Here is a 25127-nt window from a genome sequence, read left to right as displayed (position 1 = left end):
TTATTATCACACAGATTTGCTCTTAAATTCCCAGGAATCCGTCAGTTTGTCGCGATCGATCGTTATCTGCACCCGTACGAAAAGAGCGGGCCGATACGGCGAACGCTCAGTTCAAGTTCATATCACAACATAAGCATCCTAATACATAAAAGAACAAGCTGAAGGAGGGGGAAAAAAAATTACATGTAATCGATTTGTTCTGTAACCCCTCTCATTCCTCAGGAGCGGTTTGTGAGGTGCGTGGTTCTTATATTTGATTATTGTCTCCGCAGGATAAAGTGCGCACGGAGAGCTACCGGGACTTCATGTACCGCAACCCTGAAGTGTTCAAAGACAAGGTGAGGCAAGCAAACAAATGCAGTCGTGTGTGTGTGTGTGTGTATGCATCAGTGTTTTCTGCTTTAATGTAGAGCAAAGCCTATTAACAGGAACAGGCATGTGCATTTTCCAGAAAAGACATTAATAAAGCGATGGTGTCTGATTTAAAACACAGTGTGGCTTTATTAGCACCTCACACGTCGACTGCAGAGAACTGATAAGAGACGCGCAATCCACAACCGAAAGCCATAACACCCCCTGAAAACCTTCCCAACTCGCCCCCCCATCCCTCTCCTTTCCATTGCCTTTAGTTGCGGGAAGCAGTGGCCTGTATCATGACCATCCATTATATGGGTGGCTGCTGGTTAGCGCGGGGATGAGGCTGTAGAGGAGGGAGGCAGGATGCCTTGATGGGAACGTCCATTATCCCTGTCAGGTCGACGCAGTCTGCAGAAAGGGAAGCGTCTCCTTCCGCGGCAGACCGGGGGAGCAGAGCAGGATATTCTCGTTTCAAACGGAGAACGGCGCGAGGAGCCGCGTTCTGTTGTGTCAGCGATGTGTTGGCGACCCTCTGTGAACCCATAAAGATAGCTGGGGAGCTCACGGGGAGCAGCCCTAAATAGAGATACAGAAGCACAGCGTTACATATAGATGGTTGTAAAGTCACTGCAGCGATGTCGCAGTCATTTGGCACCAGTTGGAGGCGAAGATGAACAAATTAAGTGTAACCTATAAGGGACCTGAAATAGAGTGATTGGAAATGTTTACATCTACTGCAACAAAAGAAGAATGAAAACGCTGCATAGAGAGTGTGATCCAGCCGCTGAGAATTTGGAAGAAACTCATTGTCTCAAGCATACACAGCTAGTGTTACTAGTAGTTACTGATTTCTCGATTCAGTTGAATTTCTATTGATTACAAGATAGCTCAGTTTTAAAACAATTTTGCTTGGTAATGAAAAATACTTTACCTCTAGTTGGCACATCTTGCATGTGGCTTTCCTTTTGTCCAGCTCTCCTCTTCTGTCGTCATACTTTTTAAATCCAAAATGCTGCCACACGTCAGCTCTCAGAGTTGTAGCTTCCGTCATGTTTTGGATCTCTTCCTTTATATGAACCTGTCTCTCGAGACTGCGGCAAGATTTCTAACAAGAAGAGCAGGAGTCGGCTTATATTTAAAAATCAATCCAAGAATGTGATTAACCATTATCAGATCTTGATTTGATTTTAATCTAATAGTTATTTTTTTTTCTTTAAACCAGCCCTATACATAACAATCATCTGAATAATTACACCTCCAGATGTTAATACAGACTTGGTGGAGACAGGAGTAGGTTGATCAACGACGGTTGCACGAGTGCAGCTAAGTGTTTAAAAGAAATCAAATCAAAGACAGTGCAGTTATTCAGAGTGGCTGTAGAGCATGTACTGTTTACCGTGTTTACTATAGATTTCTTTTCTGGATACAGTAGCATAAGTTGATTACCACTAAACTCTGAATAACCAACCCTTCTGTCCGAGTTTTCTTTCTTCTTCCCCATTGAGATTAACAAATCTTCCAGATCTTGACAAGTTTATTTGCTTATCAACAAATTATTAATCTACACATCCTCCCTCTACATATGTAAAGGCCTTACTTGCACTGCTACTACCTCTGTACAGGCCCAAATCAAATCACCAGCACAAGATGGCAGTGCTCCTTTCCACAATATATTAGCTTAATTCTTTTGTATATTAGTGTAGATGTGGTGTCCCTTTTATATACAGTACAGTCTACGTTCGAGGCTGAACGTTGTTGGCAGTTCCTGGCAAAGAATCTTTTTTTATGTTAGCAGTGTTTCTTCCTAAAGCCTTGCACAAAGCTTCCGTAATCCGTCTTAAACCAAAGATGGACTAAACAACAGTCAGGCCAAAAGATCTGCTTTTTTCACACATGCCAAAACTTGAATCAAGAGGCTGCAGAGGGAACGTCTTGCAGCCTGCATGCAGATCTCAATAAATGTCATCAAAAGTGTCACACTGTCTATAAGTAAATGAGGAGAACTTGGAGTAGTGTAGCTGTTTGGAAACGGTGGTTTTCTTTTATTTAGAGCCGGAAACACTGCTTCTCCCAAGCCAAAGAGGAAAGAAATGGCTTTGAAAAATGAATGCACTTAAAAAATACCTCAATTGTTTGGATCCCATTTTTCTTTAGTGTTGTAATTAAAATGAAAACCCTGATCTCTAAGGCATAGGAGGCTTATTATTATTAGAGTTTTTTATTCTGCAGATTGTCTACATCAGCATTTCCCACTTCTTTTTTTCTACTTGTGCTGTTGTTTAAGTTGTTTCACACTTAATTTGTTTTTGGAGTTTTTTTATTTTATTTTATTCACTCTCCCCCACCTTCCATCCCATCCTGCAGGTCGTGCTTGACGTGGGCTGTGGGACCGGCATACTGTCGATGTTTGCCGCAAGAGCCGGGGCCAAAAAGGTCATAGCGGTCGATCAATCAGAAATCATCTATCAGGCCATGGACATTGTCAGGTGAGACGCAAGCACAGACGCAGTCTCCGTTCAACTCTACCCAAACACACTGAGAGTTAATGGAATTTAATTTGTGGCGCTCACAGCAACGAAAGAACACACTTTTAAAATGCGACATTAACTCGGTAGCAGGTAGTCAGTCATGTGACTCTCAGTTTGTTGGTTATGTTGGTCCTCCGAGAGCTGAGAGAGTAGATGGGCCTTTTTTCGCTTTGTGTGCCGCAGAAGATTATGGGAGCAGAGGTCTGTGTGACCTCCAGCTACCTTTTATTTGTTGCACCTGGTTGACTTCAATAGAGCTGCTGTCAGTCGCACGGCCGTAATGTACATAATTTACACATGCAGTCTGACCCCTTGTGTCTTTGCCCCTGCAGTAGCTACAGTCTGAGGTCTGCAGTCACTCGTCACATATGCAAACATGGAGACGGAACCCCCTATTGATACCTTTTTAATGCAGCCCTCAGTCCAATTTCAGATCCTGTGCGTTTCCAGTTTTCCGGCAGCTGGTTCTCCACAGTGGAGTCCATTTACCTCCACAAGAGCCTCTGGTGTCCCCACGTCTGCCTGCAACCACTATCACACCCCTGCCTCTTAAATGCATTTTTTAGTAAGGGTCCATTATGATGGCTATTATAACCGTTATGTAAAAAAAAAAAAAAAGTGTCGTATAAGCAAAACAACGGGGTTTGCTGAAGGAAAGGGACGTTTTAATTTTACAGCCCACTGGCTCACTGTTGGAGTGTGTGTTGGCATGCAGGCCGCGTCGCAAGTTCGCCAGCGGTGAAGATTCCTCTGAACGCACTGCTCCTCCGCCCTCTTTACATACTTGCACGCATGCAGATACCTGCACTCAGACATCCACCCGTGGGTCCTGTTTAAATCTACTGTTTGCTTGTGTTGTAAGGTAAAGCTTTTGTTCCTCTGTGTGTGCGTGTGTGCACGTTCAGCTGGCTTCTGTGTGTCCGTCACTTCCTCTCGGTGTTAATATCAGGATTGTAATTAAAGTGGCTCCTGTTGGTTGGGCAGGAGCATCCATCTCCTGTCTCCACTCCGTCGCCAAAGTTTAAATGAAAATCTCGATGTGACTTCCTTCCTTCACAGTCACTTCCTTAATGGATATTGTCTAAATCCTTTTTTTTAAATGGCTGTAATTGATGAATTATGTGATACATTGTGACAACAAAGCGGAAAATTTTTATTTTTTTTGTAGATTAATGGAATTTGGCTTTTAGTGCTAATAACTTAAGACGCACAATGTAACATTATGGATGTTTGTGCCAAAAACACATAATATTTTGGCAGCTATATTGGTTGCAGATATATGTGGCGTCCTAGTTGCTTGACAAATCATATATTTTGTATTACCAAACGACTATTTGCAAACACTGGTTCCTGTGCAGCCATTTTCTCCCTTTCTCACACACACACACACACACACACACATATCCCTACAAAGCTTCACCGATAGCGACTCTCTCCCAAGAGTCTTGACATTGTCCTCTAAATTACCCCAATAATGAGATTACAGTGTTTCCCTCTTGTGAAAGGTGGGGTAGGTGAGGGGTGCGGGGTGGGTGTCGGACTCTGGGAGGAGGCGATAGCAGCGCCAGCAGAGCAGCTGAGAGGCGAGAGACAGTTCAAGATAAGGATCGCTGCTACAGAAATGCTCTCTGGGCCGCTGTGAGTAATTGTTCTGTCCTCTGTAACATTAGCTGTCATGATAATGGAATATTCACAGAGATTGATACCCAAACTGGATGGTCTGAAAGGAAGGATCATTTAAAACGGCCGCGCTGATCTCTTACAGTCTCCACCTGAGCCTTAGTCATCGCAGGCCCGCAATTACAGTTTCCTCCTGTTCGTACCCTTAGATGTTTCTTGAGAGACTGGAAATATATGGAGCAGAGAGGATATCCGTTCACAGATCTGGACAAGTTTGGAAATTGCTCAAAAACACAGGAAACTAATTGCTGTTTTTTTTTCTTTTTTTCTTCGTTTTATTCATGAATGTGACTGATGTTCTAGTTGGTTGACCCTAGTTTCAGTGACATAGGGTTCAGTTCATATATCAGAACTAGGGTGGGAATAAAAAGCTATATGTTGTTGCATTTTTAGTCAAGACTGGTTTGTACTGGTGCTCTTTTTTTTTTTTTTAAACAAACCAAGAGGAGTAAATATCAAGTTGTCAGGCCAATGGGTAACACTAATTTGGAAACGCAAAGGAAAATCAAATTTCTATCATTGGCTACTTCTACAAGGACGATATTTCTTCAAAATAATTTTTTATCAGAGACTCTAATCCAGGGGTGGCAAACTCATTTTAGTTCAGGGGCCACATACAGCCCAGTTTGATGTCAAGGGTGCCAGACCAATAACACAATAGCATATTTACCTATAAATAATGAAAACTCCAAATGTTTCCCTTTGTTTTAGTGCAAAGAAGTACAGTTTGAAAATGTTTACATTTAATGACTGGATGTTTCTTATGAAAAAGAAATGCAATTTCTGTTTAGTTCAAGGTTTCAGTGTTGTGTTATGTCCACTAAATCTGTGTGAACCCTAGGAATAGCAGTTACTTTTATTGGAAAAATTGCAGTTAATGTCTTCTATGTAATTTTTGCAATTCGCAAATTCATCCCGCGGGCCAGATTAGACCCTCTGGTCGGCCGGTTTTGGCCCCCGGGCCGTATGTTTGACACGTATGCTCTAATCCAACTGTTTACGTGGACGCCAAATTAAACAATCTGATAAGATGCACGTGTTTAAATGCCACAAAACATCGAGGAGATAAGGACCAATATGCAGACACATTTTAAACTTTGCTGCCCACATGGATTCCGGCCATGTTAATCTCTTTGCTGTACGTTTCCGTCCCGCCTTGAAACTTGTCACCTAATTTTAAATTGGGCAAATATCAGCAGAGAGAACAGATACTCTATCCAAAGAGAAACAATAGGCTCAGACGGTTACACGGTTACTTGGAGCTGGTATTTTCCCTATCGAGCGGCTCATCAAAGGTTTGCACCACCTCGCCATCTGATTGAAAATTCCTTCCGATTGGGCCGGTCTGCTCTGATTGATGTGGTTATATGAGGCGTTTTTACCCCGGACAGATCAGTCTGGACTTTCTGGACCACATGTCACAGTGGACCGCATGCTAAATGTCCTTGGGCAAGACACTGTTGCTCCAAGTTGCATTCACACTGGTATATGATGTGTGTGTGTATTTGGGTAGGTGTATCATTGTGACTGTAAAGCGTTTTAGGTGCCGACAGGTAGAAAAGAAGACCATAAAGTCTTTTTAGTTGACAAACTGCACAAGAGATACAAACATAAGACACCACAGTTTTAACAACCTTTGAATATCAAATTGACCTTAGGGTAAAATCTTAGCAGTGGACCAAACAGTTTTCCTGTTTCCATTGTGGTAAAAGATTTTTATGTGCGAAATTTTGAACAGTTGTGTGTCAGAACAGAGAAACGAGAAGGCTCACTCTTGACCCATTGGTTTGTTGAATGTTTCGCGAAGTGACTTGATATTAGACACAAGCTGAATTGTACTGACCCGTGTGTTTTTTCTTCCCACAGGTCGAACCAGCTCGAGGACAAGATCACTCTAATAAAAGGCCGCATAGAAGACATCAAGCTTCCTGTGGAGAAGGTGGACATCATCATCTCAGAATGGATGGTCAGTGCATATTTACACACACTTGTACATACTGTAGCAGATTGACGAGCAACAACTTTAAACAGACAAGTCTTCAAATTCAACTTCATTAAGTCTTTACAAAAACCTCTACACCATGTCAGCCAAACAATTCACTTCATGTATTTGCATTTCCTACTCTGAGGATCCAATGTACAGTAGCAAACAAAAACCGATGCAGGAATCACTGTGCTGGGTCCTTTACCGTCCAATGAGCATGCAGAATCCAAAGTAGCAGCAGGAGTGACGCATGTTTTAAACATGGCTTAAACGTAGCTAAGCTCGACCATGAGCTCCTCTGAATATCTAACCAGGAAGAGCAGTCTTCCTTCCCGCTGATGTCCATTTATCAGGAAGATTCTCTGTGACGATACAGGCGGGACGGCCAAAGTTGAGTGCACCGCTGAAGTCATCCCTAATTCATGAGCATCCCGTATCTGTCCCCCTCCCTCCCGCCTCCCCCATCCATCGTGAAGCCCCAGGGTCACGAGCTGGGGTCGCCAGCCAGAGCCTTCCCCTCCTCTCGCCGGGGGAAATTGAAATTCGGTGGCTGACGTGCCGGTGGAACGGTGAAGGATAGGGGGCGTAATCTCTGATGACACTGGCTCACGGATCACTAATAAATCTAAGAATTCTCCAGTCACTTCTCATCAGGCCAGCCCTGCCAGACATTTCTCAGAGTAGTCTTTTTCAAAATATATCACATAATCACTGGTGCAATGATGTGCTTTATTTATTTATTTTTTAAAGTCACATTTTTGGCTTCCTTATTGAATTTTCTACACCAGTCATTTTATTAGTTCTGAAATTAAATACTCTAAATATTTGATGGAATTTTAATTTTGTTTAGATATAGTTAGCATGGCAAGAGTAAGCCCCAATGTAAATTGTAAATTGTCACTCACTGATTCATGTAAGTAATCTTTTATATAAAGTGAGCAATTCGGATGAAGAGCTACAACAAACTAAGACTTATTCCAGTTTTATTATCCTATTCCCATCTGTCCGTTACTATATTAGCTGTTGATAGACATCGAATGGTGAGGGAAACAGGGTTGTGCAGTGGCGGTGTGGAGGGGGGTGACTCCAGGACGCTGGAAATCACTGTTAAGCCTTCTCGAGGTGTCGTGGGCCTAACTTAACGAAACATCGGTGAAGGGAGGTGCCCACTTGAAAACCCCAATGACATGCTGCATACTGCTGTTGTCTTCTTGTTACGTGGTAGCTATGGTTAGCTGCTGAGCGGGCCATACAAGCCAGCAGCGTTTAGTTAATGTTTTACAATGTCTGAACTATGCTGCTCAATGGGCTTACAAGCCAGCAGCTTTTACTTAGTTTATGTAGATTATAGGTTAATTGTCATATTATATGACCATAGGTTAGGTAGGGTCTCTTAGCTGAACAGGGCCTCTAAATGTGTTTTGCCTGGGATTTTGGCACAAGGGATTATAACATCTTATCCTGTGTATTACTGAATGTCCAGTTGCTAAGTACTAGTATGTATTAAAACAGTTTCTTTGGCTGCTCTTTAAGTAAATACCAGCTGCTCAAAAAAAACAAAAAACAAATGAGGATGCACTATTGAACCACACTTGCCATTACCAACTAAACATTTTGCCAAATCAACTAGAACTAAAATTTTAATCACTTTAATGTCACTTTTTATTTTCTCGTGTCCCACTCAGCTTCTACATATCCTCCCCACATCATCATCTGTAGACATGCTGTTTTAAATTACCAAACCAAATCTTTCTTTTTTGCAACTTTTAAGAATTTAATACCTTTATCTAACTTGGCTTTAATGAGTGTCTCTGGTGTCGTCTGACCCCCGCTCAAAATGCACACTCACTCATGCAGACACACTTCACACACACTGACACGGGCCGGGAGCTTGCTAAGTCCTTCAACGGAGAATGGCCAAATTAGGTCGAGGCAATGACGGGGATGCACAGGAGGGAATTCTGTAACTAAGAATAGATTAGCAACCAGCGGTTCATTTGTGCAGGGGAGCAACATGCCTAATTTTCTTTCTTGGGGTTTGTAGGAATATGAGAATGATTAAATAAAAAGGGATAAAGAGGGGGAAAAGTTCCTTTCAATCAGCTACACACCGGTAAATTAAGGCTGAAAGTTAAGGTTTAAATCTGTGGTCACCGATCAGTGTATTAATCTAAGAATTGTACACTTAATAGGCCTTCAAATCACATCTGGATCAAGAGTGAGGTTCTAGGGTTTACTGAGCCAAAAGAAACCATAACTCCTTAAAAAAATAAATCAAAACAAGAACTATATTCATCTATCATCGTGTTCTCTGGCCTGGAAAGCAGTCAGTATCGAGTACAAGTCATTCAGTGACAAATCTGTGAGACTCTGAAAAGGTATTAATGTCAAAGAGAGCGTAGATTGAATGCCTTAAAAAATTGAAATGGTCTATAAAGTGATTAAACACATGTATTTTCTCTGGCAAGTCTTACTTAAGTACATTTAAACTTGGTTTCCCTTACCAGGAGTTTATAAACTATGTTAAATTCTGTCTGTGTTTTCAGTTCAGAGTGTTCAAAAAAGACAAAAAGAAGCACAAAGTGTGATCCTGCACTCATTAAAAGGGTTTCAACAAAGATCTTGATCTCAGTGAGAGAATTAATGGAAGTCTAACCAACAAATTGACTGATCTTCTCGTCCAACTCTGTAGTGCAGGTAAACATCTCAAAATGAATGAGGTTTTAAATTAAACATATAGCAGATGCTTATTTTATTTCTCACATCGCAGTAGATGTACTTATCATATAATTATCAATACATATTGACACTCATAATGCATTTGTATAACTGCTCAGTGATTTATTTGTATTTAAAATTATTTCCAGAACAAATCAAATGAGCTATATCAGAAATAATTAAAACTTTATACCAATAACTGGCTTTGTTTGAAATTAAGGTAATTAACTGACAGTTAGTTCTGAAGTGAAACAAAGGACTGTGTCACTGAAGTCCAGCTTTCCGAGTTGTTGAACTGAACAGACGGACTGTGCTTACAGGGCTAATAGACAGAGATGAGCGATGAGCTGTGGTGTATCTGTGGTGTGGTGGCGGAGAAGGGGCCAAATGAGTGTCTGTCTACTGTGGCAGCGTTTGAGAGACTGCCTTCAGCAGCACCGCTGTCATTTCATAATTCACAACATTGATCCGTCCTCTTTCCCAGCACGGCAAAAAAACAAACAGTTCAGAGCAGATAGGAGACCGGGATCTGACGGGGAGGAGGGAAAGAGTTCCCCAAAGGCTAAATAAAGTTTGACACCCCGAGATCAATCACAGATGATGCGACAGGGAGCTTGATGCTGTTCACTGGAATGGACGTGCAAATACCGACCGGAGAATAGGCTGTCAGACGAGAGTAAACAAACTTTTGCTACATAGTGTCTGATAAGCATTGCAAATGACATATTAATGACAAACCACAAATAAGAAAACTTTTTGCGTTGATACCACCTAATCTTTTATTATATGTGAAGCAACTGTAATAGGCGGTTTAGGCATCTGCTTTAATTTGACGGCATGGCTACGGCAACAGCGCAGACCCTAACGCCGTAGCCTGACGTGCACCTCCCCAGAAATGTTACTACATGCCCCGGTGACGCAGACTGCAAGAGCTGTGATTGGTCTGCTTCTTAGTTGCGTGTTTCCTCTTTACTATTTACGGCTGCTTCTCCATCTCCGCAAGTTTCAAATTGGTTGTTTTGGATCAATAAAGATGAAACACATCAAAGAAAGGTTAACTGAGGACTTTGGGAGATACAAACATTTGTATGACTCATCTTCAGCGAAAGTTTCATTCGCCATCGTTAAAAGTAAAACAGGAAGTAGAAACAAAAATGAGCCCGACTTGCAAAAAAGACGTGGTGCCAACTAGCGTTTGGGTGGTGTTTTTACAGAGCGAGCCAGACTGAGAGTGCACAAGTTTACACTAAATGGCTCGCACCGGTGTCGGCAACGTGCGTAAGTTACAGCGTCCATGGCCTGCCGTTGCCCTAAATAAGCCTTAATGAGTGATGTAAGTTTACATAGCATGAAAGGTTTCTGCAGGGCGTTCCATATATCTTGATGTGCTTCATTGCAAGTTGAGGAGTGTCATCTGAGTGGCATATACATTTTCCAGCTTCTCGTTTCAACACTCCAGGAAAGCTGCAGTTTTTTTCTCATTCACTCCCTACACTGGCACATTCACCCATGCAAGGCCGTATTCTAGGACATTGAAGGTCTCTGTTGGCTGTCCCTAAATGACTTAACCCTACGTGAGGTGGCCAATTTGTGCTGCCAAAAACCTGTTTCTGCACCCAAAGAAGCAGGAAAAAAATATGGATTTGAATTACGTTGTTGTGCTTAATTAAGAACAGACTGGCTCTACCAGAACAAACAGCTTGAGAGTGGTGGTGTAAACTTTTTATGATCTCTTCACTGGGAAAATATTAACCCCTAATAACCATGTAAAGACTTGATCTGATGGTTTTCTCTCTGGTAGAATAAATATGAATTCTGAATCGTAAAAAATAATCCGTTCTTTTTGCACATATTTGCTCTTACATGGGGTTAACATCAGGCAACGTGACATATTCCTAGGACAGAGACGCGGAGGTAGCAAAACAACCGAAAAAAGTGGAATTGGTGTGGGCAGCAATGTCAAAAATGTGGGTCCATCTTGGTCATCTTCTTCAATTCCATGTTGTCATTAAGTCCTCTTCTTCTGAATCCACGAAAACGGTTATATAGGAATTTCTAATCAGAATGATTTCAGTCTGGTTGAAGAAATATTGCCCATGTAAACGCAATCAGTAAGTAAGTGGGTATGAATGTCAGATTGTCAGTTTCTGAGGGCTTGTAGACATACCCCCTTAATATGGCTGTAGCGCTTGAATAATAATGAATAATTGGATGAAACCACAGCCTCCAAAATGAAAACACAGTCTAATCCATAACCCATAACCCAATCCATACCACAACCTTCATGGATACTATATAATTATTATTATGAACCTAGTGAGTCTACGTATGTCTACAAAAAATCACCTAGTCTGAGTCATTGTGTGCGGTTGAGCTGTGAAGTCAAATTAATGGCAGCCCTTCCTCTTTAGCCTCATTATCAGTGCTGAGAGCCTCACCTGCCCGAGAAGAGGGTGGTAGTGATCAGTCATCCTGTCCTTCGGTCCGACTGGCTGTCAATCACAGGCACACACAGGCACAACAAAAGCACACACTGACCACGATCAGATGCAGCAAAATAGATGCATGCGTAAACACACACAAGCAGCGACGGTACCACAGGTGTGTCCGTGCTCTAATGAGGATTTATTGGCCGTACTTCTCCAAGACCTTCAAATAGTCCAGGAGGTGGTTCTTAGCCAGGTGCCTTTATTAGGTGTGTGTCTGTGTGTGTGCATGGACATGAGAACATACAAAAAGTTATCCCATCCCGCTGCAAAAATATACTGACCACTTTTGACTACAGTAAATAATGTCCTAATTCAAAGAGCTTGGCTTGGACCACGTTTCAGTTGGATGAAACAGGACATCCATGCTGTAGATTCTGACGCATTTTTTAAAAGATGTTTCCTTCCTCTGTCTCTCTTAGGACGTTTGTAGTTTTATAAATGTGTGAATTCACAACAAGTCAGTTAGACGTGCTTGCGTTGCATTTTAGCACACTTCCCCATTTTGTATGTCATTCTGTTATTCCCCCCCTGTGCACCCAGTGCGCAGTAGGCATATGGCCATATAGGCAGTCATTTAGTATGGGCAGGTTGATATATAAACCCTCCCACGTCCAATTCAATACAGCAGTGCAGGTTCTGCATGTATACAAAATGCAACAGTGCATTCGTCTCATCTGGGAAGGGAGTAACTGCTCTGTGATTTGCGTACTGCTACGTGCAGAACATCAACCTGACGACGTGATGCATTCCCGAAAATGGACAATCTCATAAACTCAGAGCCATCATCCAGCATCGCTCAGTTGACATTGTTTTTGCGGAGAGAAATGGCTTCTTTGTTCCCTTAAAATGATGTATTTTATGACGTCCTGTGAAGGCTTAGTCGCCGCCGAATACGAGTTTATTAGAATTTTTTATAGTCTTTGTGTGAATTCACAGTTTTACACAGACGTTTTACACAAAGATCCACAAAGGCAAATATTATTTTATTTTTATGCATTTGATTTAGACGTTGACCTTAAAACCAAATGAGTTCTCAGAGGTGCCTTTACAAAAATCCAAAGCCACATGTTCAGTCCACGTGTTGGTAAGTGAAATATCAGATTATTGTATGGTGACATGATTGCGACTACCGACCGCCTATAAAACCTAACATACATAAAAACGCATACATACTTAATTGAAATTCCCTTCTTGACTGTGGAGAATCACTGACCATCTGCTAGAAACCTTAGAATTGATTCCTGTAGAGCCACGGCTTCCAATAACCTTGTATCTATACTGCAAATTACTTTGTCACACTATCTTTCACCTTCATCTCTCATTTGCATGGAAATTTTTGCTGATACCGGAACCTGTACACTCGGCAAGCATTAACACACCGGAATCGATTGTGTGATATGTTTATGCTAACTTCCCGACCATAGACTAGAATGAAAGGGGCTTGTCGACGCAGAAGTGCCGCCTTCAGTGTTCGGTGAAGCGTGGAACTACCCTCCCCGCACACGCCCATCCAGAAGCAGACACATTCATGCGTGCACACCATCTCCTTTATTTTGCCTTGGCCCTCCTGGGACCAGAAGTGATGATGATCTGTAGTAATTGAGGAAGGAGTGTGTTGAATGCAGGAGGAGAGAGATACAGAGAGAGAGAGAGAGAGGAGGAGGTACTGGAGGGCGGAGGGAAAGCGTAAACTGCTGATGCAGATTTTGTACCAAAATGTCTCTTGGTACCTATAATTGACAGTCTCCCATGGCTTGACGGACGCAAAAATCTGTACATCTCTTCACTCTGCCTCCAGCAACTAAAACGAAATAGCTTTACAGCTGTAATTCTAAAAGTTTTCACTGCAGAGTTTATAAAGAACGCTTTGTAGCATTTACTCAGTGACACAGATGAAACTCTTAGACAAAACCTGCAAAAGTAATGCAGATGTAAAAGTGCATTTGCCTTTTTTCCTTGTGTGTTTTTGTGTGTGTATCAGTGCCTATGTAGATGTGCATGTGACTGTTGGCCCACTCAGGGGAATGTGTTTTATATGCTAATTCTGTTAATGTGTATAAGCTGCTCCAGCCCATTCTCATTAGGTTTTCATTAGGCTCTTTTATGGAAATGCACAGTGACTATACTGCAGCGCGTCCCACCAGCCTTCGCTGTCTGACAGTGAAGGGAGACGTTTCCTCACTAACGCCTCTCGCCAGTCTCCGTCACAGAGCCCTTTAGACAGACGGATCGATATGCGGAAATGGTATCAAAAAAGTTAGTCAGTCGGTCTGCTGCTGAGATTTAATCTTGTTTTCGAAGTGAAAAAAGGGGAAAGTGAGCGAGATAAAGTCTTCCTTGTTCAGTTTTCAACACCTAAAGTGGATCACACTGCTGTGAATCGCCGGTATTATCAACCAGAATGTCAGCAACAGTAGATTAAGCAACATAACACGCATATGATTTAGCCTGTAAAACTTAACTTTAAATGTTCATTATTTGCTTTTTTAAATCTGAAGATAAAATTATCTTCATTGTATCTACACTGATCAAGCATAACATTATGACCACCTTCCTAATATTGTATAGGTCTCCCTTGTGCCTCCAAAACAGTTGTGACTCCTCAGAGAATGGACATGGGCCTTCTGAGGGTGTCCTGTGGTTTCTGGCAAAAGAATATGGTTAGTGGGGGTCTTTGAGGGGAGGGCCCTCTGTGGATCATCCCACAGATACTTGATCAGTTTGGGATCTAGTGAATTTGGAGGCCAGGTCAACACCTTGTACTGTTTTTTTGAGTTGTTCCTAAACCGTTTTTGTGTGTGTGCCTGTGTCAGGCTGCATCCTGCTGGGGTCTGCTTCTGCCACCATCAAGGAGTGTCATTGCTATGGGGTGGGGGTGCCAGGTCTGGTCTAGGTTGGTGGTACATGTCTAAGTAACATCCGCATGAATGCCAGGTCCAAAAGTCGGTGTCATTTACTTCTCCTGCCAGTGGTCATAATGTTATGCCTGATGTCTTGCCAAAGCAGTCACAACCTTTTTCACATGGCTTACAGAATAAACTGTAATGAATTAAAGAGTAATAGGAAACTTCTAGCTGGGGCAGCAGTTGAATTGCTTTAATTCATATTTTTTCTTAGATTTCTGGACCTTTTCTCATCTAACTTGTAAATTTACAACATGTCAGAGTAATCCTTAGAACTCAATGCAATATTGATCGGTATGGGTGCAATTTATGATGTAACAGACCCAGTTGTTCAAGCTCTCATGTTGTTTCATAAACGACTGCATCCCGTTGTTAGCCTGCAAACCTATACAGCCTATAACAAACCTGCCTTTAGTCAGAAGATTGCCCACCAAAGAGATTGTACACTAAAAGTAATGCACATTGTTGTATCATTGGATGCTGTTCATTAGTGTTGATGTCCCTTGTGCAGGAACTCGGTGTGGTGACGGATCTTCTCGCTATCTAAACCTTTTGTATAGAGCCAGTGTACGTGCTGCTACTGGACTCCAAGGTTTTCTATAACATGAACCTAAATCGAAAACTACTTTGCCACACTGTCCTGCTGCATTTCTGCAGGCCTAAACTTCTGTTTCAACCTCGGTGATGGCTTACTGATGGCTCAGAATTACCTGCATCCCTCAGGAGTGAAGCCTTGTTCGCTGATGGCTTGTTTTTGCTTTTTCCATTTAGATGTTTTCTTGTCAGAGGTAATCAGACTCAGACAAAGTCAGACTCAATAATGCTTTAGTTCCAGTCCTCTGCACATCCTGGGCAAGTGGATCAGTGTTTCCATGTTTTTAGTAATTAACATTGCAGATGTATAAATAAGGGGGAGGGGAGGAGGGGGAGGTCGCTGGCATGACATGCAAGGCAGACCAGGGATTTGTCATCCTCGAACGTTGTTGACGCTCAAAGTAAGGTGTGTGACTCTGCTTTCAGGCATCTCTCTCTTATATCCTCTTTCCTTCAAGTGAAGCAGTGTCCCGTGAAATTGGGCTCTAAATTACGAGAGCGGTGTACTCTGTGTGAGGGTTTTAAAAACGACCCGCTCTGCTGCTAAGGACATTGAGTGGACCACAACAGTCAGCAGCAGACGACCCGCGGGCCGGACTTTGGTTTGAGGCCAGTCCAGTGTTGATAAACACGGAGAATGTTTCCCTTTATCACCTTGCCGAGGATGAGACGGTTATATCGTCTCCATCGCTGTCATTATTATCAGCTCGGGCCCATGACAGAGATGGTGACGATTTTGGGCTCGGGGTTATAAATCAGAGCTGTTCCCCCTGTTTGTCTTGCTCGCCTCTCCTCCCTCTGGTATAAGGCTGTCTTTATTTGAATAATAAGGCTCTTATCTCGGTGAGCTACTATTCTGCTGGCCACTGCATTCCCTCAATATCACTCTGTCTCGCTCTTCCTCCTCTCCACTTTGTCTTTAATCATACTCCCCTCTCTTGTCCTGGCCCTCACCTTTCCATGTCCTTTTTTTCCCTCCACTGAAGAGAAAGTACAGATATTGGATTCTTAAATATACCTCGGTCCCTTTTTTTTCCCCCATCATGCTGCTGAGTTTGCACTACAAATTTCCCCAAATGTCTCACTGCAGAGCTGTGTACATCTTGCTTGGATGGGTCCAGCTCCCCAATATTGAGTTAGCGAGCCATTTCTCCAGTATTAAACTCCACAAAAGTTAAAAGGCAATACAGCGGCACTTGTAAACCTTGGTGTTATCTTATTAATTTTACGTCATGCCCTGATAAATGCAAGCCGTTCATGCTTGTATTATAGTTCTGCTATGAACAAGTCAAGAAATGCCATAAAATCTAACTCAGGCAGGCAGTCCTTTGTAGATTTACAGTGAGCAAATTAATCTCTGTGATGGAAACTGAACTAGGTATCCAGATTGAAAATTGAAGGGTCGTGTTTTTAGTTTTTCATTGTACCCCGTTGTTCATCCTAAACCACAGATCTGAAAGCAAGAGAGGGTGTTTTCATTGCTGAAGGAATCACTCATTGCCGTCGCAGCTTTCAAAGGACAGCTATGGGTCATCAGTTACAGTAGAGCGTGCATGTACCGATTACGCTCCGCCACCGCGTCCCAGATGGGGATATGCCCTCCTTTGAACTCGCCCAAATTTTGCGCTCTCACAAATAACATATCGAAGGGGGCCAGCGTTGCAGCGCGTGCTTTTCTGATTGGTCGTGCCTCTCGTCACAGGAGTAGCAGGTAGAAAAAGCCGTTTGTCAGCAGTATCTGCCATTCAGGGCGAAGCCAACAAGATGTGGACAAAACTCAATTTCAGCATTAATGGAATAATACCACGGTTAATGTGCCGTGTACTGGAGCAGAACACGAGGTCAGCCCAGGGTCAAACCTCGGGATCCTGGGTGGCAGGTCACGTGGGCGCATCACTTGATTCACAGTCATTGCTAATTCAGATTTCCACTGTAGTGATGTTGAATTGTCCAGCTAGTCTTTTCCTGGCACATGTTTCTGACGTGCATTGAATCGTTAAAGGTACAAGATGGGTCTGAATGAAAAGCCTTAATGTTTTGTCTATAAACTTTTTTTTTTTTTTTTTTTTTTAATGAAAGTAATGTATATTTTTTTTCCTCCCAGGGTTACTTCTTGCTGTTTGAATCCATGTTTGACTCTGTTCTGTATGCAAGAGACCTCTACTTGGCTGACGGTGGCTCAGGTAGGTCACATATTTATCTGTTTTATTGAGTTCTTGCTACAAAACAAAAGGTGTTTTTTTTTTTGTTTTTTTTTTATTAATCCGTATATTATATTTCACATGCTACTGGAGAGTGAGGCCCTGCAGTGGTCAGATGTACCATTTAATTTGTCATCTAGCAGAATCCGTTCACAGTCTTCACTGGTTATGCAATACATTTGGGAATCATTGGAATCATTTTCCTGTATTTCCTGCTGGATATGTCAAATTATACATCTAAATGTGCGGGTACGTACAGTATATCAACTTTTAATACAATTTGAGCTTGTATAGTTTCAAAAGCTCGTAGTTAATCGAACTTTGAAAACTTGTAAAATCAATCTGCATCACAATCACAGTTTTAGCTTGTGTTCAGAAGTATTGGCTACACCTTCCAGGACCTCTAGCAGAGAGAAGGGCAATGAAACAGAAGCTTTGTGACTGGATTGTCTTGTTGGATTCAGGTGTAAAGACGGGGTCAGAATCTTATTTTTTACCAAACTTTTCTCCACAAATGGAAATATTTCATGTTCATTGTAAATATCACTTTATACATTTTAAATCTTATTGACCCTAATCCAGTCCATACACACCTGGTTTGAGCAACACTAAGGCTCCTTTGACTGATGCACACTTTGGGTTTTGGACTTTATGTTTTTTGCCACAGTAACATCTTGGCCTGAGCGTGGAAAAGTCAGTTTGATAAAAGATGTTTTAATGAGATAAACCCGATAGTTCACTCGGACTAGGCTTGACACATATGGAAAGATGTTTCTCTTGGGTCGGCCCATCCCTGCCACAGTCCAGGTTTAATGACTTGTGCCCAATGTAACCCAGCTAAAGAACTGTTCCACCACGCTGCCTTTAGTGGCTCCTTGGGACATAAGAAAGAGGTCACACTCCCTCTCTCACACACACACACACACACATAAATGGACAGCCGGAATGGGAGCAGCTATCGAGACAGATCGGTTCGTGAGGGAAATTGGACAGGCGAAGGTGTAACTTGAGGGAGGCAAAAAGTCACAGGTCAGAGGATGCCGTATGGTTCGACATGAGCCTTTAACCCCGATGGTAGAAACACTCAAAAGCAGGTAAAATGTCCGGCAAGACCTTCAGCTTCAATAAACAGAACATGCTGCTGTTGCTATGACATCAAAATGATATGAATTCACATTTTTCATATACATTGTTTTCCAGTTAACCCGAGGTATCACAGAGGAGCAGTCTAATTCAGAAACATGTTTCACCTAGATTACTTCCATGTACGACAAAATTACATCTCATTGCACATTACCTGTCACAATTACTTGGAGACAGGTCAGTCAGGTTATTGCATGTTAGTTTGACACAATAATTCCAGCAGCTTACTTCTCTCGGTTTGCTCCTTTTCTCTATTTCAGAAAAAGTTCATAACTACTTTGATAAGATCATTAAAAAAAAAAAGAGCAACATCTAGGTAATGATGGATGATGAAAACAGTTTTTGTAATGCAGCAGTGCACACTGTGTGTATTGTTTTCTCATATTTGCTCTCTTATGAAATGTTTGAGAGGTTTCTGGTTGTGAACTGATCGTTTGGTCGATCTTTCTGATTTTAGGTTATTGGTCGTTGCTGTTATTTTCAGTGAAATTATAAGAAATTTCAGCAGTAACCTATTAAAAATCTAAATGGCTAATTTCAAATGTCACATTGTGAAACAAGGTCCCCGGCATAATAGGAGCTTTTGTGTTTGTGTTGTCTGTGTTGTTTTTGTACAGGTAAACATGCACACATTTAGCATTTGTGCAAATCTACAAAAAAAGTTGTTTAATTTCATTAAAGCCATACTGCACCTCAATACAACGCAATGCAAAGTTTTTAATTGATGGAGTGCTAAAAGTTATGTCACATTAGCTCTATAGACTTATATTCTTAAGGTTATATTTAGATTTGCACCTTTTTTAGTGTGTTTGCACATGGCTGTGCTGAGTTATTAGTCCAGCCCTGCAGCACCGCTGCTGTATGTGTGTTTAAGCTACATTAGAAGAGAGTTACAGCAGCTCCCTCATTCTCCCCACTACATTAACCTCCCCTTCATCCTAAATGTGTCCCCGCTTGCCTGGCACAGCACAGCGTCCAGGGAAAAGGGATCCGTTTTGTCCCATGCCCCCTCCCACACCGCCTTTCCTTCTTTAACAGCCAACCAATGGGGGAGATGGAGAGAGAGCGCAAGAGAAGAGGGTGGGAGGCATGGGGGGGGGCATGACAAACGGGCTGTGAGCAGCGAGTTGAGAAGGACGCAGATGTCAAAGCCATGAATCTAGGGACGCCCGTGTAACCCCCCCTCCTCCTCTTCGTCTTTCTCCACAGCACCCCCTCCTTTGCCTAGTCGTCTCTGGGTCTCCAGTTCTGTTTCTATGTGTTTCAGACAGCCCTGTCCTGATTCTGCCCAATCAGCACCTCTCCTCTCACCTGGCCCTCACTCACGTCAGTAATCAGAGTAAAATGAAGTGACAAATCTGCTAAATATGTGTGCGCGCAGTCATTAGGTATGGTGACACTTACAGGGTCACGAGCAGACTTCAGCTAATAATGAGAGGCCATGAGTTGCCCATCACGGAGCTGTCACTATCCCTTCACACATTTTATATAGTGGTAGGTCAAAAGTCATGAGAGACTGAGCAAAAAAGACATATACCAGGAAAAATAAATCAAATGGGCTTATTGGAAGGCGTACATATTTAAATCTATGTTAATAAAAAAAAAATTGGAATATATTGCAAACATAAGAATGGCTGGGGTTAGGTTTATTTTACTGCACTTACAATGTATTCACAGTGGTGTGGTGGTTAGCACCAAATTTAGTTGATTCTAAATTAGCCGTAGGTGTGAGTGTGAATGGTTGTCTGTCTCTCTGTGTTAGCCCTGCAATAGACAGGTGACCTGTCCAGGGTGTACCCCACCTCTCTCCCAACTGTCCAAGTGGTTACGGAAAACAAATGAATGAATGGATCAGGCAGCAATATGTACACCGATGTGGCCACCACCTGCCTAATATTGTGTAGGTCTCCTTTACTTCTCCTGGTCATAATGTTATGCCTGATCTTATATATTTTAACTGTGGGCCAATTCAAATTACTGAGATGTAATTGGTATGCCCAGATTGATAATTGCATGTTTTATAGCCATACTGGATGTGATACACCAATATTTCTGCCAAATCTGGTATATTTTCATGTGTATGGACAAAACTGCATAGTGTTATGGCCTGGATGGATATATTTAGCTTGCTGGATTCATTTCTCACTAGAATTTGTCACCATGCCGCAAGGTATAGTTGCCACAAGATTAAAACTGTGAAATATTTTATACATTTTTTCCCTTCTCTTACTGGGTTAGCTTCTTACAATAATCCTTGTGAAGGTACGTTGTATGTTGAAATGTTCTATCTGATATGTCCTCTAGTTTAGTTAGGCCCTAGGCCTGAGTGTTGGCTAATGTTACTTCACAGTAGGAATACCAATGGCTTTAAGCTAACTTAATCACCAAGCATATTAACTGTGCTGAGGAATTTATTCAAATGTGAAAACACATTGACAAGACATTAAGGCTCATGTTTAATGCTCATTTTAAGATATAGATAATGCTCATCCCATTGATGGTGTTATGTAATTTGAGTGGCTTAATAACGGCTCCCAATGCTCAGCCTTCATAGCTTGAAAAACTAGACTAGAAAGTGTTTCCCATCGAAATACTTTCATCTTCTATCTTCTAAGAATAATTGTATTTTGGAGGCTGCAGACTCGGTCAACATGAATGCATGAATGATCAAAATACAGCCTGTGGTGTTTTCAGCAGCAATTATTTCTCCACATTGATGGTGACTGTGAGTACTTGTGTGTGTATGTACAACAGTTCTGGCCAAAAGGCTTCAACATGATGACAGATTCTGAATGTCTAAAGCTTGCATCATCACACCAATATTAATGACAAGGCCTATTTATGCAGAAGTACATCCCCATTTGAACGCAACCGCTTTTGAATGTTTTATGTGGCATTATCTGCAACAATTGTTGGTGCTCAGATGGCTTGAACTGACTTCTTGCCTGGAATATGCCAATGAATAGATCCGGTCTGTGTTCCTTCTATTTTTTCCTTTATTTAATTTCTGACAGACGACTCATTGGAAGTACATTGCTTCAAGGTGTCCACACTTTATCCGTTTACTTCAAACTATAAAAGTAACAAAGTAGGGAGTGTGAAAGTAGGACAAAGTGGTCATAACGCCATGTTTTGTGCATGTGATGGATACAGTCATTACAGAGGCTTCACGAAATTGATGCAAAACTCCACTCCCACAAGATGTTAAGGCGGCCTGTGATTAAATTTGTTGAATGGTCTGTAAGCCATTAAATTTGTTGATATTAAGGTTGTCTCAGCGCTGAGAGTAGATGTTGATGGGGCAAGAGTTTCCCACCCTTTCCTTTAGTTATGATTAATGATCTTTTGTTTTAGAGAAAAACTAATCCCTGAAGGGATTCAGTCTTTGCTTTCTAGGTGCCCTCGCTACAAATGAAAACCCTGATGCTGAAATTTGAAATGTAGTGACCTCCAAAATTGTTGATGCACTGTATGTTGGTGCTTCTGCTTTGTCTGGTTACTTTTCTCCTGATGGTTTACCTTGTGGGTGCGGTCAGACACTCAAGAATCTGAAAAAAAAAACGTGATTGACAGGGAAATAAATGTGACGCCATGGACTAGTATGTTAAATCATAATCCTTGTGTTGGTTCGGGAAGAGTTTTTAGCTCTTAGTTGTTAATACTTGCCAGATAGGAAAGGCCTTCATGATCTTTTCTTTAGTCAATGACCTTTTACCACTCCCCACTCAACGCTGTGACCAGTTATGGTTATTGTCTGCCTGTTCTGGACCTCTCGCTCCTTAACTTCATTTGCTTCTCTTGTGTCTCTACAGTGTACCCAGATCTTTGTAACATCAGCTTGGCAGCTTTGGGAGATACTCAGAAACACCGAGATCACATTGCATTCTGGGATGATGTATATGGCTTCAACATGGCATGCATGAAGAAGGCTGTGGTGCCCGAGGCTCTGGTGGAAGTGGTGAAAGCAGACACACTCATCTCTGAACCTACAGTTGTACAGGTAAATATTTAATCTTCCGTGTAACACTGTTCATTCTTGAAAAGGGATATAGCCAGTTTATTTACCAGCGGTTTTTAAATGAACGAGAGTTACTTGTGATGATCACCTCTGATCTTTTCTTTTACCTCCCCTGAACCCAGGATTTCTTTTTTATCTGAGCAACAAACTGTTCTTGGACTTTTCTGAACTTTTCTTTGAGGCATCAAGGTTATTCCACTATACTTTCACTTACTGTAGCCTTTATTGCTCCTCTCTACAACTCTAGTAAACCAGTCACTGCTTGTTTATGGTGCACTGGGGCTCTAAGGTCACCACAGACAAAACTACTGAAAACTCTGGTATGCTGCGAAATACAGACAGATTTACCTGGTGCCTTAATTCCTGACTACAGCTTTAATTACTAGGGCTAATTTTCGCGCTATACATACACCAAGCCTTTAAAGGGACTTCACTAACCAACATAGATGGACATAACATATCAGTGTGCAGAATGTACACCAAACCACTAATTATGGTAAATTCACGTCCACATTAGGTAAACTAGCAGTGTTTACCACAAGATTTCATGAGACTCTGGCGTTTTTGTTTTTATCTGTCCGTCTTTAAATTACCGCAATAACAAGGATATTGGATTTAGTGGCAAATAACAGCACTCTATGTTTAGTATTCCCGTATATAAACTGCACAAACTGTTGAGACATGGCATTCTATGGACAATTGAATCAGTGAATAAATCTAATTTACTGTAAACAGTTGAATTTCACTCTAACTTTGCTAGCTAGCGCTTAGAAAGTTAAGCTAGCTCACGTTAACGTCTGGAGTCGTTCTGACTTATGGGGAGAGATGGTTTTGGGAGCAATAGGAAAACTACACAAGCACAAGGTTGTTTGAAAGATGAAAAAAAAATAAAATAAAAAAAAAAAATTCCGATTCATTATGAGTCCATGGCTGGGTAAATTAGACCCTGGCGGGCCGCCATAGTATTAACATGGTATGGGAAACCCCGAACTAGTGAAAAGGAATGCAACTTCTATAACAGTCCTGCACTAAACCTTGGCTTCGTCAAGGTTATAGTAGCCAGCATTTGTTTCAAGTAACTGAGAGAGCTGTTGATTTAATTGTGTGTTCATTTTGAATGTTGTGGTTTGTAGCACTATTGTGTTGCGTTGTACCGACACGTTTCTATTATTTTGACTACCCCATTTTAGTCAGTGGGCTAGGCTAAATAATAGAAACATTTTTTAATTCAATACAGTTTAACAGTACCACAACAGCTGTATTGGCAAGCCAAAAAACAGAAAAACTAATCAGCGTAATAGAGTTCTCTGGGCCCGGGATGCTGGAACATAGACAGAGAATGAGAGCAGCAGTTAGCTGTGGAGGGAAAGATAGGGCCCCGAAGTTTGGGGATGTGTGTTTGTGGTGTTGCTGTAGGGCTGGGTGATTGATCTTTCTAATCCTTGTTTAAGTTCCTCTTAAGGAAACTTTATTAGTCTAAGGCCCCTGTGGATAAAGCGGTTTTCACTGAGCTGATGGGAGAGCACACACATTACACGGAGATAAAACACAGCACACACACAGATGTGATAGTCTCACATCAAAGAACAAAGACACCTTTTCCGACGAGTTGTATGCAGAAATGCTCCCTTCCCTTGATTCTCATGCTACGTGTGTGCTTTTTTTGCCACTTGGCCTCTTTTCTAAGTAGCGTCTTCTCTTCCACCCATCTGAGAATGTGATGAATGAGGGCAGAACTTGATATAATGGAATTTGAATCCTCTAATCGATAGTTTCTCCCCTCCAGTGACAAATAGACAGCCCCTCTGCCCAAATTACAAGGACTCTCATCTATTGCCTCCCGTTGATACGATCCAATAACATTCCATTAAGGCTGGCTGCTATTCCGTAAAATTGAGAGCCCTTTCATGGAATTATAAATTCGTGCTAAACAGATGAGGGTTTTTTTTTTTTTTTTTGCCCTCGGAGAAGAGACAGGAACGTTCAACTTGAGGGATGTTTAACTCGCTGAAGTTTCCTGCTTTATGTTATGCGTTTCCTGACACAATCTGCATTCCATATGCAAACCTGCCGGGAATTATACATATTTGATTTATCAAAGTGTACTTTTTAAGTCTAGCCTCATCATATGTCTTCCTCTACCAGCAGTTATGTCTTGCAAAGAGCCCTGAATGAAATGGTGTCCATGACCTGAACACTGCTTTCTGCTGACAACTTTTTGTATTTGTTCTTTTTCCTGGTTTTTTTTTTTTTAATAAAACTCTGTTTCCAGTTGTTAATGCTAATCACAGATAGAAAGCCACAGATGTGATCGGTCGCCACGACTGTTACAACTAATATGATTAATTTAGCCGATCAAGGTGCTGTGTCTGAACTGATGTAATTAGAGCGGCTTTATAAATAGCACCGGATAATTGTTTCCCTTTTCTCCCACCTCTGGCACCGTAAAGCTGTGCATCACATTATAAAACTGGTCAGGTATCTGCGGTTGTAGACGATAATGTGCTCAACA

General features: G+C 41.7%; 1 protein-coding gene across 1 annotated transcript in view; it reads left to right on the top strand.

Moving 5' to 3' along the window:
• Positions 1 to 25127, top strand: part of prmt3 (protein arginine methyltransferase 3) — a 54707-nt gene that overhangs the window by 4450 nt on the left and 25130 nt on the right. The window contains exons 8-12 of the mRNA XM_084574921.1: positions 273 to 338; positions 2722 to 2843; positions 6432 to 6531; positions 17358 to 17436; positions 22410 to 22597. Of these exons, the coding sequence (XP_084431047.1) occupies positions 273 to 338; positions 2722 to 2843; positions 6432 to 6531; positions 17358 to 17436; positions 22410 to 22597 (555 nt within the window). The remainder of the gene's footprint in view (positions 1 to 272; positions 339 to 2721; positions 2844 to 6431; positions 6532 to 17357; positions 17437 to 22409; positions 22598 to 25127) is intronic.

The sequence above is a fragment of the Chelon labrosus genome (assembly GCF_963514085.1).
Source record: "Chelon labrosus genome assembly, chromosome: 3".
NCBI lineage: Eukaryota > Metazoa > Chordata > Actinopteri > Mugiliformes > Mugilidae > Chelon > Chelon labrosus.
The sequence above is the reverse complement of the archived record's forward strand: the minus strand, read 5'-3'. Positions and strand labels throughout refer to the sequence as shown.